Genomic DNA, 21049 nt, shown 5'->3' with positions numbered 1-21049 from the left:
GGGGCCAGGGTCGGGTTGAGTGGCTCCCTAAGGAGAGGTTTGGACCCAACGGGTCCACCCTATTCTAGTTACATTTTAAATGGATGGAGAAGAAAAGGATGGCACAGTGGTGCAGCGGTAGAGTTGCTGCCTTGCAGCATCAGTGACTCGGGTTCAATCCTGACTACAGGTGCTGTCTGTACGGAGTTTGTACGTTCTCCCTGTGACCTGCGTGGGTTTTCCCTGCGAGCTCAGGTTTCCTCCCACACTCCGAAGACATACAGGTTTGTAGGTTAATTGGCTTGGTAAAATTGTTAACTGACCCTAGTGTGTGTAGGAAAGTGGTTCATGTATGGGGATCGCTGGTCGGCACGGATGTGGTGGGCCGAAGGTCCAGTTTCCGTGCTGTATCTCTAAACTAAACTAAACAAAAGGGAGTCACACAATAGAGGCAACTATACTAAAATTAGGCACTAGGAACATAAAACGTATAGTAAGGAATTGAGAATGATTGAATGGGAATATGAAAAACACCAGAGAGAGAAATGGTACTTCTCAAAGCAGGCAGAAAGTTGAAAAAATAGTTAAGGAGAGGGAAGACCATTTCAGAATGATGAAGAAATAAAGCAAGTGAGAGGTGGAGAGGGAATGCATATCAATTTCTACATACAAAATGCTGGAGTAACTCAGCAGGTCAGGCAGCATCTCAGGAGAGATTTATACATGTACCAAAGTAACCAATTTTTTTTTAACTGAATGATTGTTAGAGATAACATTTGAAAAGATGGCCATAATTTTTCATCATAGCTCAGATATAAACATTATGGTGTTGGACGAGGCAAGTAACCCATCCTTTGTTTAGAAATTGGGAGAAGATTGGGCTGTTTGATGGGAGACCAATCTATCTGATATCTGCTTAGACATTATTTAAAATACATCTTATGAGCTGGAAATAGATAGTTTTATCAATAGCAGGTTAACAAATATAACTGTTTTATGTAACTATAGAAATACTATCATAACAGATAAATTATCATTGAAATTGAGGGAATAATATTTTACATATAAATATTTAGTTCAAATATTTGGAAGTTAAAGGATTTTATTAATGACATTTCAATCTATTGTGTCACATGCCTTGGCTGAATTTTTGTCCTCATTTGCTCAGTGATAACTTGAAGAAGCAAGAAATTATATAATCCATCTTTAGACTTTAGACTATAGAGATACAGCGTGGAAACAGACCCTTCCATACACCAAGTTCGCACTGACCAGCGATCATCCTGTACATTAGCACTATCCTACACACCTGGGACAATTTACAATTTACAGAAGCCAATCAACCTGCAAACCTGTACGTCTTTGGAGTGTGGAAGGAAACCTGAGCACCCGGAGGAAACCCATGCGGTCACAGGGAGAACATACAAACTCCATACAGCCAGCACCCATGATCAGGATCAACCCCAGGTCTCCGGCCCTGTAAAGCAGCAACTCTACCACTGAGCCACTGTGCCATCCCTGTTTTTCTTAAATATGCCTACATATTATTGCCAAACATGAGATTTTCCAAGAAATTAAATCAACATAGGTAACAGTTGTTGGAATCCCATCAATCAAGAGATGTAAATGGAGACTAAGATCTTCTGCTTGGCTTACAGCGAAGTGTGGAAGATAAAAAAATAAATCTTTCTTTCAAGGTATGGTCTTTTTCAAATCAAATTGAGCTTATCACAGGTGAGGGGATAAAAAGGGGATACCCTTCAGCTGAGGTCATCTGTTACCGACCGTGATTTGTCCTGCCTCTTTTTTGCTTCCTTTTTGTTCCCCCACTCCCCCTTCTGCAATCAGTCTGACGAAGGGTCCCGACCCAAAATGTCACCTCTCCTTTTGCTCCAGAGATGCTACCTGACCCGCTGTGTTACTCTGCCATTTTGTGTCTAACTTTGGTATAAACCAGCGTCTGCAGTTCTTTGTTATTACAAGTTGAATTTTGTGTCATTTGCACAAGTATGATGAGGTACAAGGTAAGTGAAAATCTTGCTTGCAGCAGTATCATAGGTACTTGGAATGGCACTAAGAACAGGAACCATTCCAATATTGATACATACAGTTTCCATACAGATTTTGTTTCTTGACAAGTGTGAATTTATACCTGCGTTTCATACTCAAAAATACATTTTCAGAAAATTTAATTGCTTGCCGCTGGATAAATTGCACGGAACTTTTGGAGTCTATTGCAGTGTTTGTTGCTGTGATAAAAAAATCTGAGCTGATGAAGCATTTCTTATCAAAGCACAGACTTGTTTTGATCATTCATCATGGTAATATTAAAAAAGTTATTCAGCTCCATCAGTAGAGCATTGTCGCATTAAGGTTTAAAATTAGATCACCCAAGCAGATGTGGAATAAACAAAATAAATCATGGATTAAGCTGACGGAACAGACTCTGTCAGATATGAACCAAAACTTAAATAGCATCGATAGCTTTGATCTCGGGGGTTGCATGTTTATTTTGACCCTGTGGAGATTTGTGCTCCTGTCTGTTCACTTCAGATGCCGTCAGCAAAAATATCTGTGTATTAATTCCACTCATTATATATCACTCTTCCTTTTACATCATTGCTGTTTTTTTAGGAAACATTTTTGGAAAATTAATGTCTTCAGCAGTGCAGTCAAATCAGCAAAGGTTAGAGTCTGGGTCTCATCACTTCACGTGTAGTACACACACAGAATGACATCCAAGAGTGCCAAATGACGTTGATGCATATTCCCAGCTAATGGTACATTTGGCCACGATGGTATTCCCAGTATAAATACATAATGATTAAAAGGATGGTGCATTGGACAAGGATTCAAATAAACTAAATCTTTGTCCTTTGGCTCCTGGATGGTGAGACTCATGGCGGTGTTTAAATAGAGAAATAACTTGTTAAGATTCTTCATTGTTATATTCTGCAAATTGGATAATCAACGGTGAAGAGTGAGTCAATAGACAATAGACAATAGACAATAGGTGCAGGAGTAGGCCATTCAGCCCTTCGAGCCAGCACCGCCATTCAATGCGATCATGGCTGATCACTCTCAATCAGTACCCCGTTCCTGCCTTGTCCCCATACCCCCTCACTCCGCTATCCTTAAGAGCTCTATCCAGCTCTCTCTTGAAAGCATCCAACGAACTGGCCTCCACTGCCTTCTGAGGCAGAGAATTCCACACCTTCACCACTCTCTGACTGAAAAAGTTCTTCCTCATCTCCGTTCTAAATGGCCTACCCCTTATTCTTAAACTGTGGCCCCTTGTTCTGGACTCCCCCAACATTGGGAACATGTTTCCTGCCTCTAATGTGTCCAATCCCCTAATTATCTTATATGTTTCAATAAGATCCCCCCTCATCCTTCTAAATTCCAGTGTGTACAAGCCCAATCGCTCCAGCCTTTCAACATACGACAGTCCCGCCATTCCGGGAATTAACCTAGTGAACCTACGCTGCACGCCCTCAATAGCAAGAATATCCTTCCTCAGTCCAGGGAACTCTTGTCAAATATTCACTTATTTAGTTTAGTTTAGAGATGCAGCGTGGAAACAGGCTCTTTGGCCCACTGCGTTTGTGCCGACCAGCACATTAACACCATCCTACACACACTAGGGACAGTTTACACATTCACCAAGCCAGTTAGCTTACATACCTGTACGTCTTTGGAGTGTGGGAGGAAACTCACGCGGTCACGCGCCTTCAACAAAGCCAGATGAGTTTGGGGAATCAGCAGTTGCAGGATTTGGGAAGGGTCGGGTAAGCCCTGGGAAATTCAAAGGATCAGATGTTATCAGGCCCTTTCCCTCTATCCTAGATGCTGCCTGACCTGCTGAGTTACTCCAGCATTTTGTGAAATTGATTTGTACCAGCATCTGCAGTTATTTTCCAACAGATGTTGTCAGGCAGCTGAACCATCCTACCAACAACTAGAGAACAGTCCTGAACTACTGATACTGCTGCAAGCAAGAGTTGGTATGGTGGTGCCGCGGTAGAGTTGCGGCCTTACAGGGTTTGCAGCGCCAGAGACCCGGGTTCGATCCCGACTATGGGTACTGTCTGTACGGAGTTTGTACGTTCTCCCCGTGACCTGCGTGGGTTTTCTGCGAGATCTTTGGTTTCCTCGAAAGACGTACAGGTTTGTAGGTTAATTGGCTTGGCATAAGTGTAAATTAGCCCCAGTGTGTGTTAATGTGCGGGGATCGTTGGTCGGTGCGGACTCGGTGGGCCGAAGGGCCTGTTTCAGAGACTGTTTAATTTTTCATTTGCAGATGATACAAAGCTGGGTGGTAGTGTGAACTGTGAGGAAGATGCTATGAGGTTGCAGGGTGACTTGGACAGGTTGTGTGAGTGGGCAGATGCATGGCAGATGCAGTTTAATGTGGATAAGTGTGAGGTTATCCACTTTGGTGGTAAGAATAGGAAGGCAGATTATTATCTGAATGGTGTCAAGTTAGGAAAAGGGGACGTACAGCGATATCTGGGTGTCCTAGTGCATCAGTCGCTGAAAGGAAGCATGCAGGTGCAGCAGGCAGTGAAGAAAGCCAATGGAATGTTGGCCTTCATAAAAGAGGAGTATAGGAGCAAAGAGGTAATTCTGCAGTTGTACAGGGCCCTAGTGAGACCGCACCTGGAGCACTGTGTGCAGTTTTGGTCTCCAAATTTGAGGAAGAATATTCTTGCTATTGAGGGTGTGCACCGTAGGTTTACTAGGTTAATTCCCGGAATGGCGGGACTGTCATATGTTGAAAGACTGGAGCGACTAGGCTTGCATACACTGGAATTTAGAAGGATGAGAGGGGATCTTATCGAAACATATAAGATTATTAAGGGGTTGGACACGTTAGAGGCAGGAAACATGTTCCCAATGTTGGGGGAGTCCAGAACCAGGGGCCACAGTTTAAGAATAAGGGGTAGGCCATTTAGAATGGAGATGAGGAAAAACTTTTTCAGTCAGAGAGTTGTGAATCTGTGGAATTCTCTGCCTCAGAAGGCAGTGGAGGCCAATTCTCTGAATGCATTCAAGAGAGACCTTGCACCTATTTCTCTCCTCTCTCTTCCCCTCCTCCTACATTCCTTTGTCTGGCTTCATAATTGGCTCTGGCTAAGATGGCACAGTGGCGCAGCGGTAGAGTAGCTGCCTTACACCAGTTGCAATGCCAGAGACCCAGGTTCGATCCTGACAATGGGTGCTGTCTGTATGGACTTTGCCCCAGGGACCGCGTGGGTATTCACTGAGATCTTCGGTTTCCTCCCACACTCCAAAGACGTACAGGTTTGTAGGTTAATTGGCCCTGTGCGTGTAGGATAGTGTTAGTGTGTGGGGATCACTGGTTGGCGTGGGCCGAAGGGCCTGTTTCCGTGCTGTATCTCTAAACTAAACTAAACAATTTGCAACTCTTCAATCTGCCTGTCTCACACCATCAGCTCTAATCATTGACCTTCGTTCTGACCGTTTGCCTATCAAAACCTCCCTTTGCCTGTTACCTGCCACACTTTGTCCTGCCCCTCAGGTTTCTTTCACCCTCCCCCCAACAATCAGTCTGAAGAAGACTCTGTTCAGGAGCCTGATAACAGAGGGGAAGAAGCTGTTTCTGAGTCCGGTGGTATGGACCCGGCATTTGATACTTGGTAAGAGTTGCCTTTAAAAGCTACAGAAGCAGATACAATTATGATATTTGGACAGATTATATGGGTATGAATAGTTTGGAGAGCTCTAGGTCAAAAGGGACTAGCCCAAAGAGTTGTACAGAATGGAAACAGGCCCTTCAGCCCACCTTGTCCACATTGACCAAGGAGCCATATTAGGCTCGTCCCATATGCCTGCATTTAGCCCATAGCCCACTAAACACTTTCTATCCATATATTTATCCACTTACATTATTTGCATCGTCGAAACCAAGCGCAGGCTCGGCGATCGCTTCGCTGAACACCTGCGCTTGGTCCGCATTAACCAAACTGATCTCCCGGTGGCCGAGCACTTCAACTCCCCCTCCCATTCCCAGTCTGACCTTTCTGTCATGGGCCTCCTCCAGTGCCATAGTGAGGCCCACCGGAAATTGGAGGAACAGCACCTCATATTTCGCCTGGGCAGTTTGCAGCCCAGTGGTATGAACATCGACTTCTCCAACTTTAGATAGTTGCTCTGTCCCTCCCTTCCCCTCCTCCTTCCCAGATCTCCCTCTATCTTCCTGTCTCCACCTATATCCTTCCTTTGTCCCGCCCCCCTGACATCAGTCTGAAGAAGGGTCTCGACCCGAAACGTCACCCATTCCTTCTCTCCCGAGATGCTGCCTGATCTGCTGAGTTACTCCAGCATTTTGTGAATAAATCGATTTGTACCAGCATCTGCAGTTATTTTCTTATATTATATATTTATCCAAATGTCTTTTAAAAGTCGTAATTGTAAACACTTCTATAGCTTTGTCTGGCAGCTCATTCAGATACGGGCTATCCTGTAAATGAAAAACCCTTCTTCAGACTGGACTGCCATTTCTCCAGAGATGCAGACTGACCCCACTAAGTTACTCCAGCATTTTGTGTCTATCAGAGATAATGGATACCACCTTTTGTGGCAAGAAATATCATTTTCAATAGTGTTACAGTGAAATAAATGGTGCATGTTTACTTTTATTATAAGGTTATAGGTCATAAGCGATAGGAGTAGAATTAGGCCACTCGGCCCATCAAGTCTACTCTGCCATTCAATCATGGCTGATCTATCTCTCCGTCCTAACCCCATCCTCTTGCATTCTCCCTATAACACATTGACACCCGTACCAATCAAGAATCTATCTATCTCTGCCTTTAAAAATATCCACTGACTTGGCCTCCACAGCCTTCTGTGGCAAAGACCTCCACAGATTCACCACCCTCTGACTAAAGAAATTTCTCCTCATCTCCTTCCGAAAAGAACATCCTTTAATTCCGAGGCGATGACCTCTAGTCCTACACTCTCCCACTAGTGGAAGCATCCTCTCCACACCCACTCTATCCAGGCCTTTCACTATTCGGTAAGTTTCAATGAGGTCCCCCCCCTCATCCTTCTAAACTCCAGCGAGTACAGGCCCAGTGCCACCATACGCTCATCATACATTAACCCATTAGAGGAAAATACTTTGCAATACTTTAAGTTGGAATTACTGTTCAGGATACAATGACATTTTTCTGCAGTTGACCACACAGGTTTTGGAAAAAAAAAGAGATAAAGTATTAGAAAAAATTGCAATGTGCTTTTCTTTCGCTGCTGGGTCCTACATGAAGGTGCATTATAAGATTATATTCCTCTGTGACTAATATCTCACCCCTCTTCTTTAGATACTGATTGCCTTCAGGAACTGATATAACCTGTTCCCAAATGGCTAATGGTGAGAGATGACTTGAATCCCATTCCCACAGGTGGAATACCACAAAACTAATCCCAGCTAAACATTTGTTATGTTCAAAGCGAACAGGCCAAAGTCTTCTAATTAGAGCACGTAGCCTCCGACCAACTGCACGTGTCAGTTGGGTGATTGATAAACACACTGTGCTTTTCAGAGCATTTTGTTTAATTGTGCAGCAAACCTCATCATCAAAGCCTGCTAATTATACACATTTCATATGTAAGTGTTTATTCACAAAATGCTGGAGTAACTCAGCAGGTCAGGCAGCATCTCGGGAGAGAAGGAATGGGTGACGTTTCGGGTCGAGACCTTGTCTGAAGAAAGGTCTCGACCCGAAACGTCACCCATTCCTTCTCTCCCGAGATGCTGCCTGACCTGCTGAGTTACTCCAGCAAATCGATTTGTACCAGCATCTGCAGTTATTTTCTTATACTCATATGTGAGTACCCGGGTAAAAGACTCTCCTTACTGAGAAATGACACCAAATGCCTTTCACATTTATCAAATTGCAGTGAGGTTGCTGTTTTTAGACCTGCTTCAATGACACACAATAAAACACAGTGCGATTGTCAAATTCATTCGGATAACATTTTACTTTTACATTTGCAAGGAAGCTATTTCTTCATTTCTTATCAGAGTGAGAGGACACATTTTTCCAGGTTCAGGGACAGCTACTTTTCTACAACCGGCAGGTTCTTAAACTAAGGCGATCGATGATGGCGGTCACGGTGGCTCTGCGGTAGAGTTGCTGCCAAACAGCGCTTGCAGCGCCAGAGACCCAGGTTCGATCCTGACTACGGGTGCTGTCTGTATGGAGTTTGTACGTTCCCCCAGTGGATTTTCTCCTAGATCTTCAGTTTCCTGCCACACTCCAAAGACGTACAGATTTGCAGGTTAATCGGCTTGGTGTATGTGTAAATTGTCCCTAATGTGTGTAGGATAGTGCTAATGTGTGGGCAGCGCTGGTTGGTGCGGGCTCGGAGGGCCAAATGGTCTGTTTCTGCGCTGTATTTCTAAACTAAACTAAACTAAAAACGAACTTGTGTACAACCTTACTGCTACCTCATTACAGAAGACTATGGACCATCTTATCCACTACCGTGAACCGGTTTTCTGTTTTTGACAAATGTCTTGTTTTTTTACGGTCTTTTGTTCACTGCCTTGTAGAATTTATGTGTAATTTATGTATAATTTATACTTTTATGTGTTGTCTCAATATATGTGCCTTGATGCTGCTGCAACCAGAATTTCCATTGTATCTGTACTTCATCATACTTGTGCATATGACAATTAACCCAACCTGAATGACGTGGCACAGAAGTTAGTACCAATACTTTACCTCTTCAGTGTCCTGGGTCCGATGCTGTTCTATGGTGTCACCTGTATGGAGTTTGTATGTTGTCTCTGTGACCACGTGGGTTTCCGTCCATATCCAAACGATATGATGGTAGTTTTGCAGATTAACTGTAAATTAATGAAACCTGATCAGTCTGAAGAAGGGTCTCGACCCGAAACGTCACCCATTCCTTCTCTCCAGAGATGCTGCCTGACCCGCTGAGTTACTCCAGCATTTTGTGTCTATCAACTGTAAATTACCTCTCAGTGTAGGTGGATGGCAAAAAAGAACGAAGAGAGGATGGAGAGAAAGTGAGAGAAAGAGAGAAATTGAGAGAGAAAGTGAGAGAGAGAGAGAGAGAGAGAGAGAGAGAGAGAGAGAGAGAGAGAGAGAGAGAAAATGAGAGAAAGTGAGAGAAAGAGAAAGTGATAGAGAGAGAAAGTGAGAGAGAAAGTAAGTAACAGGGAATTAAAGGAAACGGAATTACTCTGTTGGGAGAGGCATGGGCCGAATGGCCTATATCTGTTTTGGAATTTGACTTCAGAGTGGCTAGCACAGCAACAGTAGAGAGTGAGAAAATTAATGAAAAACTTAACAATCATTATTTATAATGTAATTATATTTTTGAAGAAAGCATGCCCCATCCATTACCTGCTTTCTTTACTTTAGACTTTAGAGATACACCGCGGAAACAGGCCCTTCGGCTCACCGAGTCCGTGCCGATCACTGCGTACGCTAACACTATCAGGACAATTTACAACACACAATTTACAACACACAAAGGACAATTGGCAATTTTACAGAAGCCAACTAACCTACAAACCTGTACGATTTTGGAGTGTGGGAGGAAACCAGAACACCTGGAGAAAACTCAAGTGGTCACAGGGAGAACGTACAAATTCCATACAGATGCCTCACATAGTTAGGATTGAACCTGGGTCTCTGTTGCTGTAAGGCAGCAACTCTACCCCTGTGCCAACCATAATGAGACATTGCCGGCATGTATATCAGACTGTTACTACATTTATGCCTGTATTTGATTATGTGAGCTGATTTTTCTAAACATATTGAAGGTGAATTTTTAGGCATTAAACTGAGCAATCACAGATGAGAAATAATGGTATAAAAGCCATCTCTGTAACCTATTTAGATCTTGTTTGCATAGAAAGCTTATCTTTAAAATATGGCACATTTTAATTCCTCTCCAAGTTCAGTATTGTTCGTTGTGTAGTTACATATCTGTGGGATTGAATCTAACAGTTGTGGTTTGTTTTGGTAGGTTGATTCATTCCGCAATGGGCTAATCAAAATCAACTCGACACAATATTCCTTCATCAGTTGCTACATAAGAGAGGCTCAGATGACAGATCGCACGATGTGAGTAGCATGATGGGCTGAATGGCCTCAATCTGTGCTGTAAACCGGTGGGTGATTCAGATATTTAGGGCAGCACGGTGGCGCAGCGGTAGAGTTGCTGCCTTACAGCACCGTATACTCAGGTTCCATCCTGACTACGGGTGCTGGCTGTCCGGAGTTTGTACGTTCTCCCGGTGACCACGTGGGTTTTCACCGGGTGCTCTGGTTTCCTCCCACATTCCAAAGATGTACAGGCTTGTAGGTTAATTTGGCTTGGCGTATGTGTAAATTATCCCTAGTGTGTGTGTAGGATAGTGTTAATGTGCGGGGATCGCTGGTCGGTGTGGACTCGGTGGGCCGAAAGGGCCTGTTTCCACGCTGTATCTCAAAGCTAAACTAAACTCATGGGAAAAGACGGAGGGAAGCTGTTTGGGCAAAGTTTGCAAATGTCAAAGACTAGAGGGCATTGCTTTAAGGTGAGAGGCGCAAAGCTGAAAGGAGATGTGCAGGGCAAGTTTTTTTACACAGAGAATGGTAAGTGTCTGGAACACACTGCCAGGGGTGGTGGTGGTGGAGGCAATTGATAGTTAAGAGCAAAGATACTAGAGGAGCAAGATGAACCACTCCGTCGAAATCGCTTATACTGAAGTGTAGTACGCAAAGGAGCGTAACGTCCGCCATTTTAGTAGGCAACACCCGCCGTTCGCTATGCCTCTCGCAGTGTAATCAGTGGGGGAACAGTATGTGTGATGATACCATTAAAATGCAGAATATATCTCATCTATCAATTCACAGAGTTTTGTTATTTTTCTTTTACTATGGAAAAGGAAAATAATACTACGGTTTTTAGGCCATACTACGGTTTTTAGGATCGAGTGGTCTATCTTGCTCTGCTCTATTATCTTTGGTTAAGAGCATATAGAGAAACTTTTTTTTTTCTGCACCTTTATCTGAAATGGGCGACTGTTACTTTTAAATAGTGTTGCTTAATTCTCAACCCAAATCCCTCCCACAAGAGGAACACACCTAAGACTCACCTCGACAAGAACCCTTCGGGTAATACACTTCAATCAAGTTCCTTTCACTCTGCTAAACTCCAGCCGGGATAAACGTAGTCTGTCCAAATTGTCTCATCTGGCAACCAGACAAAGCCAAGGATTAATCTTCTAAACCTCCTCGGAGTTTCTTACAACGTATTAACATCCTCCTGCAAAGAAGGAAACCAAAAGTGGCCTCACAAATGTTTGAAGTATAAGCTTTCCAATTTTATATTCAATGGGCAATAATGTATGGGTTAGCTTTTCCAATTACTTGCATACCCTCTGACTAAAGACATTCCTCCTCATCACCTTTCGAAAGGGACGTCCTTTTATTCTGAGGCTCTAGCCTCTGGTCCTAGACTCTCCCACCAGTGGAAACATCCTGTCCACATCCACTCTACCCAGGCCGAAGGGCGTTACTGTTCTATGTTCTACTCTGGTGATAAAAAGGGCATTCACTCTAAAGCAAAAGTGAACGGTAGACTTCTGAAAAGTCTACAGGAGATGCTGGAAGTACTCAGCAGGTCGGGCAGCACTACGGCAAACGTGAACCATTAACATTTCAAGTTGATAACTTTTCATTAGAATCACTGAATCTTTGTTTTATTTTTAATTTCTTAATATTACAAATTGTATTCTGAAAAGCATCAGATTTAATATGCTGCATTATGAATATTTAATGAAATACAAATTGAGAGAGCCCAACGACAGAGTTGCTGCCTTACAGTGCCAGGGACCTGGGTTTGATCCTGACTACTGGTGCTGTCTGTACAGAGTATGTACATTCTCCCATGGGTTTACTCCGTGTGCTCCAGTTTCCTCCCATACTCCAAAGACGTCCAGGTTTGTAGTTTAATTAGCTTTGGTAAATGTGTAAATTGTCCCCAGTGTGTAGGGTAGTGCTAGTGTATGGGATGATCGCTAGCCAGCACGGACTTGCTGGGCCGAAGGTCCTATTTCCAAGCTGTAACTCTAAAGACTAAAGTCTAGAGGACAACTGGAATGGTGGAAACTTAATTGCCACCCTATCTTTGCCACACAAAATGGTCATTCCACTATTACTTGCTCATCCACAACATTTACAGCAACACCTGATCAAGACTTCTCTGATGGCTCCTTACAAGTTCACGATTTCTACCACATAGAACGTCAATGGCAACGGATGAATGGGAAGGTCGTGAACTGCAAACTCCTTTCCAAATCAACATCCTGACTTGAAACTTGATCCACAGTGAGTCAAAATCATGGAAACCCTCCCTGGAAGCACTGCTATTACAATGACCCCTGTGGTTGAAGGCAATAGCTCACCACCTTCTGAAGCACCATTAGAGACGGCTCAAGCAGCATCTGTGACTGGAACGGAATCGGAGAAACCCTGGCTCAGATTTCAGTTACTTGGTTTCTTAAAATAATTTTTGTGCATGGAATGTTTTAATGACGGGAAGGAATTGGACAGGCAAACGGACAGGAAGTAGATTGATAACCTCGTAACCTGGTGCCAGGACAAGAACCTTTCCCTCAATGTCATCAAGACAAAGAAGATTGTGATCGACTTCAGTAAGCGAAACAGTACGCATACCCTGGTATCCATTGTCGGTGCCAAAGTAGAGATGGTCTCACCTCCCCTCTCCCATCAGGCAAGATGTACAGAATGTGAAAATGCATACCTCCAGATTCAGGGACAGTTTGTTGCTAGCTGTTATCAGGCAGCTGAGCCAACTAGAGAGCAGTCTTGACCTACCATCAACCTCATTGGAGACCCTCGGACAATCTTTAATCGGACTTTATGGACTTTATCTTGCACTAAACGTTATTCCCTTTATCCTATATCTATTCACTGTGAATGACTTGATTGAATTAATGGAAAGTCTTTCCACTGACTGGATAGTACGCAACAAAAAATCTTTTCACTGTACCTCAGTATACGTGAGAATAAACTCAGCTAAACTAAACTAAACTAATTATCCCTTCATAGCTCTCAAGTCAAGTCAAGTCAATTTTATTTGTATAGCACATTTAAAAACAACCCACGTTGACCAAAGTGCTGTACATCTGATTAGGTACTAAGGAAAAAAAATGAAACATACAGTAGCACGCAAACAGTTCACAGCGCCTCCTCAATGAGCCTCAAACGCTAGGGAGTAGAAATAGGTTTTGAGCCTGGACTTAAAGGAGTCGATGGAGGGGGCAGTTCTGATGGGGAGAGGGATGCTATTCCACAGTCTAGGAGCTGCAACCGCAAAAGCGCGGTCACCCCTGAGCTTAAACCTAGACCGCGGGATAGTGAGTAGCCCCAAGTCGGCCGACCTGAGGGACCTGGAGTTAGAGAGGGGGGTTAGAAGATTTTTGATGTAGGGGGGGGAATGTCCATTTAGGGCTTTATACGTGAATAGGAGGAGCTTGAAGTTGATTCTGTACCGTACAGGGAGCCAGTGGAGAGAGGCCAGAATCGGGCTGAGCTAGTTCAGCATTTTGTGCCTATCTTCGGTTTAAACCAACATCTGCAGTTCCTTCCTACACAGTTCAATTTTACGTAGGGATGCAGGCGCTAGTCGGGGTGGCATGATGGAGTAGCAGCAAGTACTGATGGCTCAGAGCCCCAGCAACCTGCGTTTGATCTTGAAAAGCACAACTGCCTAGTCATGCCTTTGGAGTCTGATCTAGATTGAGGGCCTTGGGTTATTTCACAGCTGCTACACGCTCCCACCCAGTTTTTTTGCACAGAGCAATTGGGGACCTACTTGACATGATCAAACAGCAGCAACGACCCAAGTGTATGCTGAAATTGGCCAACTTAATATTGCATTCGTGATGGTTTAGTTTAGTTTAGTGATACAGCATGGAAGCAGACCCTTTGGTCCACTGAGTCCACGCTGACCATTGATCACCCGTACACTAATTCTATGCTACACACTGGGGACAATTTACAGAAGCCAATCGACCTCCAAACCTGTACGTCTTTGGAATGTGGGAGACAACTGAAACGCCTGGAGAAAACCCACGTGGTCACAGGGAGAATGTACAAACTCCGCACAGACAGCACCAGGATCGAACCTGGGTCTCTGGCGATGTAAGGCAGCAACTCTACCGCTGCGCCACTGTGTCGCCATTGCAAGGGTGCGTTGGGGTACTGAATTTTATGGAGAGTGAAACCCCCTGTGGATTAATAAATGGCCAATTGAAAGAAAAATCACTTTGCTCAGCTTCAAGTAAGAAAAGCTTAAAGGAGTCACTGTTGATGGATAATTGGAAGATATGCCTCAATATTCTTTTACAGGTAAATCCATTTAACAGCTCAGAATAGACTTGCAAAATGAGGACAATATACAATAGACAATAGGCGCAGGAGTAGGCCATTCGGGCCTTCGAGCCAGCACCACCATTCAATGTGATCATGGCTGATCATTCTCAATCAGTACCCCGTTCCTGCCTTCTCCCCATACCCCCTGACTCTGCTATCCTTAAGAGCTCTATCTAGACTCCGCTATCCTTAAGAGCTCTATCTACCACTGGAATAATGAATCCATTACCATGTATGGAATAGGATAGTTTTCAGCTTGTTTGGAAGACGCTATTGTCATGTGTTACTGTAGGGACTAGTTAAGTGCTTGGATTAGACCTCCTCCATTCTGAGGTGTCGTGGTTGCCAGGTCAACCAGTGTTTGTTTGGTGTCTTGCTGAAAGAGAAATAGGTTCTGAATACTCAGCACAGAGCACGTTCTGCTTTCTCACAGTGGACAAATCCTTTCCATGAAAAAGGTGTGATTAATTAATGCCGATTTTACAGTAGGTTACAATGAAATTGTACAAGCAATAATGTACAAGTTGTATATTATTTCACAAAGCAAATTAATATTGCCTGCAGGTCATCCATATCCCCCCCATTCCCTGCTAATGCATGTGTCTGAGGCCATGGGGAGAAGGCAGGAGAATGGGGTTATGAGGAAGAGATAGATCGGCCATGATTGATTGGTGGAGTAGACTTGATGGGCTGAATGGCCTAATTCTGCTCCTGTCACATTTGATCTTATGAGCCTATCTAAAAACCTTTCAAATGCCACTATCATAATCTGTCTCCACCTCTACACCAGGCAGTGAGTTCCAGGCACCCACCACTCTAAAAAAAACTAGCCCTGCTCAAATACTTTAAACTTTACCACTCTTACTTTGAGGGGTAAAGTCTTTGACATTTCTACCCTGGGAAAAAAGTTCTGATTGTCTACCCTATCTATGCCTCTCATCATTTTATTTATTTCTATGAGGTCCTCCTTCAATCCCCAGCGTTCGAGAGAAAACAATACAAGTTTGTCATCCTCTCTTTGTAGCGTGTCCCCTTTAATCCAGGCGATATTGGAATCAAGGGAAGGTCCTTGGCCTCATGCCCACCACATCTTGGAGTCTTCAGCAACACAGGAGATCTTCATTATTAAACACTAGTATAATAGTAATGACAACCGATTGAAATCAGTCAATAACTAACCTGAAAGTTATCAATCATCCCTTCAAGTTTAGTTTAGTTTAGAGATACAGCGCAGAAACAGGCCCTTCGTCCCACCGAGTCCGCACCGACCAGCGATCCCTGCACATTAGCACTATCCTACACACACTAGGGACAATTTTACAATTTGATCAGGCCGATTAACCTACAAACCTGTGCATCTTTGGAGTGTGGGAGGAAACCGGAGCACCCGGGGAAAATTCATGCGGGGGGGGGGGGAATGTACAAACTCCGTACGGACAGCACCTGTGGTCAAGATCGAACCTAGGTCTCTGGATCTGTAAGGCAGTAACTCTACCGCTGTGCTACTGAATTGGTGAAAGGAGCTTTTCCGTAAATTAAAGCATGTTCCCAAAATGTCATCCATTCCTTCTCTCCAGAGATGCTGCCTGACCCACTGAGTTGCTCCAACATTTTGTGTTTATCTTTGGTGTAAACCAGCATCTGCAGTTCCTTTCTACACGTTCAGTCCAGCATGTTTAAGAAAGGGGGTTGGCATAACCTTAAGTATTAACCTTAAAAAATCAGTGCTGATGTCAAATAAGTGCTCGTGCATAGAAATCCGGATTTGAACGAAGGCAACTTTAAAATAAAAACAACTGCAATGGATCTGTTATTTTGAACATTCCTTCAATACGATCTCCATCACCAAGATGTGCATGAAAACAAAATTGTGGATTAGTCATGTCAAGCTTTATTGTGATGTGCACAAGTATGTAGAGGTACCGGTGCAATAAAACTGGTACTTTCTTTTCCACTCTCTTCAAGTGCCACTTCAAGTTCCATCAGATCAAAACCTTTTGCTTTCTAACCTAATACCATTGGGCACGGTGGCGTAGCGGTAGAGCTACTGCCTTACAGCGCCAGAGTCCCGGGTTCGATCCTGACTTTACAGAGTGCTGTCTGTACGGAGTTTGTACGTTCTTCCCGTGACCTGCGTAGGTTTCCCCCGGGTGCACTGGTTTCCTCCCACACTCCAAAGAAGTACAGGTCTGCAGGTTAATTGGCTTGATGTAAATGTAAAATTGGCCCTAGTGTGTGTAGGATGGTGTTAATGTGCAGGGATCGCTGGTCGGTATGAACTCAGTGGGCCGAAGAGCCTGTTTCCGTGCTGTATAACTAAACTAAACTAAAATTACAGAAATAAATTTTGCACAAGAAACAGTTCAAATCGAGGGCCACCCACACCTCCTGAGAACAGTTAGGGGTGAAGGGAAATGTTGCCCTTGGCGGCATTGCCCGCACAGTAAGTAGAAATAAATACAAATTATAGGATCTTGATTCTACCCAACTCAGCCTAAAATTCATGAGCAAAAAATGACAAGACCTTAAAAATGAAAGAGCAACAATAAATATTCTATCAAAGAGCCTTAAGCTCCTGGTGAGTACTTTGAAATTAAAATTAAGTTGAGTACTATAATTTAAACCTTTATCGGAGTATGAATTGAGAATGAAAGTGTTTATTTTTCCTGAAGCAAAATTCTGCATTTATACTTTCTCGTGTTTAGTCATTTCACTATTGTCCTTCAGAAAACTTCTAATTGCAGTTAAAGAATGTGCTTGTTATTTTTGTCTTTAACTCGCTTCTTTCTTCTCCAGAAGATTATGCCTAATACTGAGGTAATGTTCCCCATTTACCAACACCAAGCACTTTGCCCTAATGGATACTCTTTGTGGGAATTGAGGTACTTCCAGACTGCTTGGGAATGTTGAGCTGAGTTTGATAATGTGTTCAATTTTCAACAATATCAGAAATTATTTGAATAAAAATCTGATATAGATTCACCAACCTGAGCTTCTTACAATCCATGGTAGTCCATCCATCTCACAGTGGATGTGTGTTAACCCAAGATCTTGTTATTGTTCAGGGTTTAATCTCACACTGGGCAGTCCTACTTAACAATTGAACTATTGAACTTGCAGGTTTTTCTACTTTTTAGAACGTATCTACTTTTTCTGAAGCTTCGTTCTTTTCTTTTGTTTTCCGAACCTAGTGTGCAATTTGGCAAGCCAATCTCTAAAGCAGTTCGGTCACAGGAGCTGCAAGAAAGCTTTTTATCTTCTGACGAAGGGTGTGGGAAAAAGCAAAAGGAAAGCCTGAAAGTCAGGAAGTACCGGAAGAAGCACAAAGATTTGTCAGTAGCTGAGGAAAGTGAATCCCGATCGATCTCTGGATCAGAGCCAACACTGAAACAGTTGAGTTGCTCAACTGATGGGGATAATCAGGAAGATTCAATCAGCTCCGGTTCTGAATCTGTATAATTGATCTCACATTTTGATGGCAAACGCCGTTCCGAGGATTCAACCGTTACTCACCTTAAACCCCTTTCTCAAGATGTTCAAACCCAGTGGTACACAACTCCTGTGACATTCTTGCACAACAAAAGCACTCCATCTATGACCACTTGGGTGGTCATAGCCATTAGCTTGGCGGCTATGACTTTCCTTATGGGGGTGTATGAGAGGATGTATAAACTGAGAGTCCAATGAAGAAATGGAATAAACAGCAACAATGGGGACAAGTAATCAAAATGAAAGGAAATGCAAGAGAATCAAAAGAATTATTGCAAACTTGTATCTGATCTAGGTTGAAATTTCACGTGATACTTTGGTGCAGAAATTGCGACGATTGTAAGCAAAACATCATGAAATTGTATGTAAATTCTTAATAAATTGTCCACATGATTTCACCACATCTGGAATATGGAGGAGATCTCTAGTTCATTTACATAATTATAGAGGTGACGTTTCGGGTCGAGACCCTTAGAGTCATAGAGTGATACAGTGTGGAACCAGCATCTGCAGTTCCTCTGGAGAGTAGGAGATGGAGAATGATTCATCGTTGCACCTTCCCCTCAGCTAACAATGAACCATTCTACATTTCCATATCATCGGCTTTGATCTGTCATTTCAACACCTTATCCTTCTACAGTGCCCTCCATAATCTTTGGAACAAAGACCCATCATTTATTTATTTATCTCTGTACTCCACAATTTGAGATTTGTAATAGAATAAAATCACATGTGGTTAATGTGCACATTGTAAGATTTTAATAAAGGCCATTTTTATACATTTTGGTTTCACCATGTAGAAATTACAGCAGTGTTTATACATAGTCCCCCCATTTCAGGGCACCATAATGTTTGGGACACAGCAATGTCATGTAAATGAAAGTAGTCATGTTTAGTATTTTGTTGCATATCCTTTGCATGCAATGACTGCTTGAAGTCTGTGATTCATGGACATCACCAGTTGCTGGGTGTCTTCTCCTGTGATGCTCTGCCAGGCCTGTATTGCAGCCATCTTTAGCTTATGCTTGTTTTGGGTGCTAGTCCCCTTCAGTTTTCTCTTCAGCAGATAAAAGGCATGCTCAATTGGGTTCAGATCGGGTGGTTGATTTGGCCACTCAAGAATTGACCATTTTTTAGCTTTGAAAAACTCCTTTGTTGCTTTAGCAGTATGTTTGGGATCATTGTCTTGCTGTAGAATGAACCACCGGCCAATGAGTTTTGAGCCATTTCTTTGAACTCGAGCAGATAGGATGTGTCTATACGCTTCAGAATTCATTATGCTACTACCATCAGCAGTTGTATCATCAATGAAGATAAGTGAGCCAGTACTTTCGACAGCCATACATGCCCAGGCCATAACACCCCCACCACCATGTTTCACAGATGAGGTTGTACGCTTTGGATCTTGGGTGGTTCCTTCTCTCCTCCATACTTTGCTCTTGCCATCACTCTGATATAAAATAATCTTCATCTCATTTGTCCACAGGACCTTTTTCCAGAACTGTGGGTGCTCTTCTTTTAAGTACTTCTTGGCAAACTGTAACAATAGACAATAGACAATAGGTGCAGGAGGAGGCCATTCGGCCCTTCGAGCCAGCACCGCCATTCAATGTGATCATGGCTGATCATTCTCGATCAGTACCCCGTTCCTGCCTTCTCCCCATACCCCCTGTCTCCGCTATCCTTAAGAGCTCTATCTAACTCTCTCTTGAATGCATTCAGAGAATTGGCCTCCACTGCCTTCTGAGGCAGTGAATTCCACAGATTTACAACTCTCTGACTGAAAATGTTTTTCCTCATCTCCGTTCTAAATGGCCTACCCCTTATTCTTAAACTGTGGCCCCTTGTTCTGGACTCCCCCAACATTGGGAACATGTTTCCTGCCTCTAAAGTGTCTTAACTCCTTAATAATCTTATACGTTTCGATAAGATCCCCTCTTATCCTTCTAAATTCCAGTGTATACAAGCCTAGCTGCTCCAGTCTTTCAACATATGACAGTCCCACCATTCCGGGAATTAACCTAGTAAACCTACGCTGCACGCCCTCAAAGGACGAATATCCTTCCTCAAATTTGTAGACCAAAACTGCACACAGTACTCCAGGTGCGGTCTCACTAGGGCCCTGTACAACTGCAGAAGGACCTCTTTGCTCCTAACCTGGCCATCCTATTTTTTGCGGTTAACCAGTGGTTGCATTTTGCATAATAGCGTCTCTATTTCTGTTCATGAAGTCTTCTGCGGACAGTGGTCATTGACAAATCCACACCTGACTCCTGAAGAGTGTTTCTGATCTGTCGGACAGGTGTTTGGGGATTTTGCTTTATTATAGAGAGAATTCTTCTGTCATCAGCTGTGGAGGTCTTCCTTGGCCTGCCAGTCCCTTTGCGATTAGTAAGCTCACCAATGCTCTCTTTCTTCTTAATGACAGTTTTATTCTTGTGTCAGTTTCACAATGGCTTCTTTGACTTTCATTGGCACAACTTTGGTCCTCATGTTGATAAACTGCAATAAAAGTTTCCAAAGATGATGGAAAGACTGGGATGAAAGACTAGGTGCTGAGAGCTCTCTTATCCCTGCATTAAGGAGGCATTTAAACACACCTGAGAAATTACGAACACCCGTGAAGCCATGTGTCCCAAACATTATGGTGCCCTGAAATGGGGGGACTGTGTAATTGCTGTAATTTCTACATGGTGAACCAAAATGTATAAAACTGCCCTTTAATAAAATCTGACAAAGTGCACTTTAACCACATGTGATTTTTTTCAATTACAAATCTCAAATTATGGAGTACAGAGGCAAATAAATAAATGATGGGTCTTTGTCCCAAACATTATGGAAGGCACTGTATATCTCTGGACTCCCTCTCCCCTGACTCTCAGTCTGAAGAAGGGTCTCGACCCAAAACATGACCATTCCTTTTCTCCAGAGATGCCTGACCTGCTGAGTTACTCCAAAATTTCGTGTTTATCTTTGGTGTAAACTAGCATCTGCAGTTCCTTCCTACATGTTACATAATTATATGTCTGTTCTTATGTTATAGCAATCAAATATATGTGTAAATAGGTATCTGTTTAACATTTGCTCAGATTGGAATGATTTTAAGCGACAATAAATATACTTACAGATGAACT

The 21049-nt window shown here is 43.1% G+C and overlaps 1 protein-coding gene across 1 annotated transcript in view; it reads left to right on the top strand.

Moving 5' to 3' along the window:
* LOC144595463 (von Willebrand factor A domain-containing protein 3B-like) overlaps positions 1-18243 on the top strand; it is a 144049-nt gene extending 125806 nt beyond the window's left edge. Inside the window, exons 26-27 of the mRNA XM_078402975.1 lie at positions 10009-10106; positions 17618-18243. Of these exons, the coding sequence (XP_078259101.1) occupies positions 10009-10106; positions 17618-17885 (366 nt within the window). The 3' untranslated portion in view covers positions 17886-18243. The remainder of the gene's footprint in view (positions 1-10008; positions 10107-17617) is intronic.
* The last annotated feature ends 2806 nt before the right edge of the window (positions 18244-21049 follow it).

Source organism: Rhinoraja longicauda, chromosome 7 (assembly GCF_053455715.1).
Source record: "Rhinoraja longicauda isolate Sanriku21f chromosome 7, sRhiLon1.1, whole genome shotgun sequence".
Lineage (NCBI taxonomy): Eukaryota > Metazoa > Chordata > Chondrichthyes > Rajiformes > Arhynchobatidae > Rhinoraja > Rhinoraja longicauda.
The sequence above is the reverse complement of the archived record's forward strand: the minus strand, read 5'-3'. Positions and strand labels throughout refer to the sequence as shown.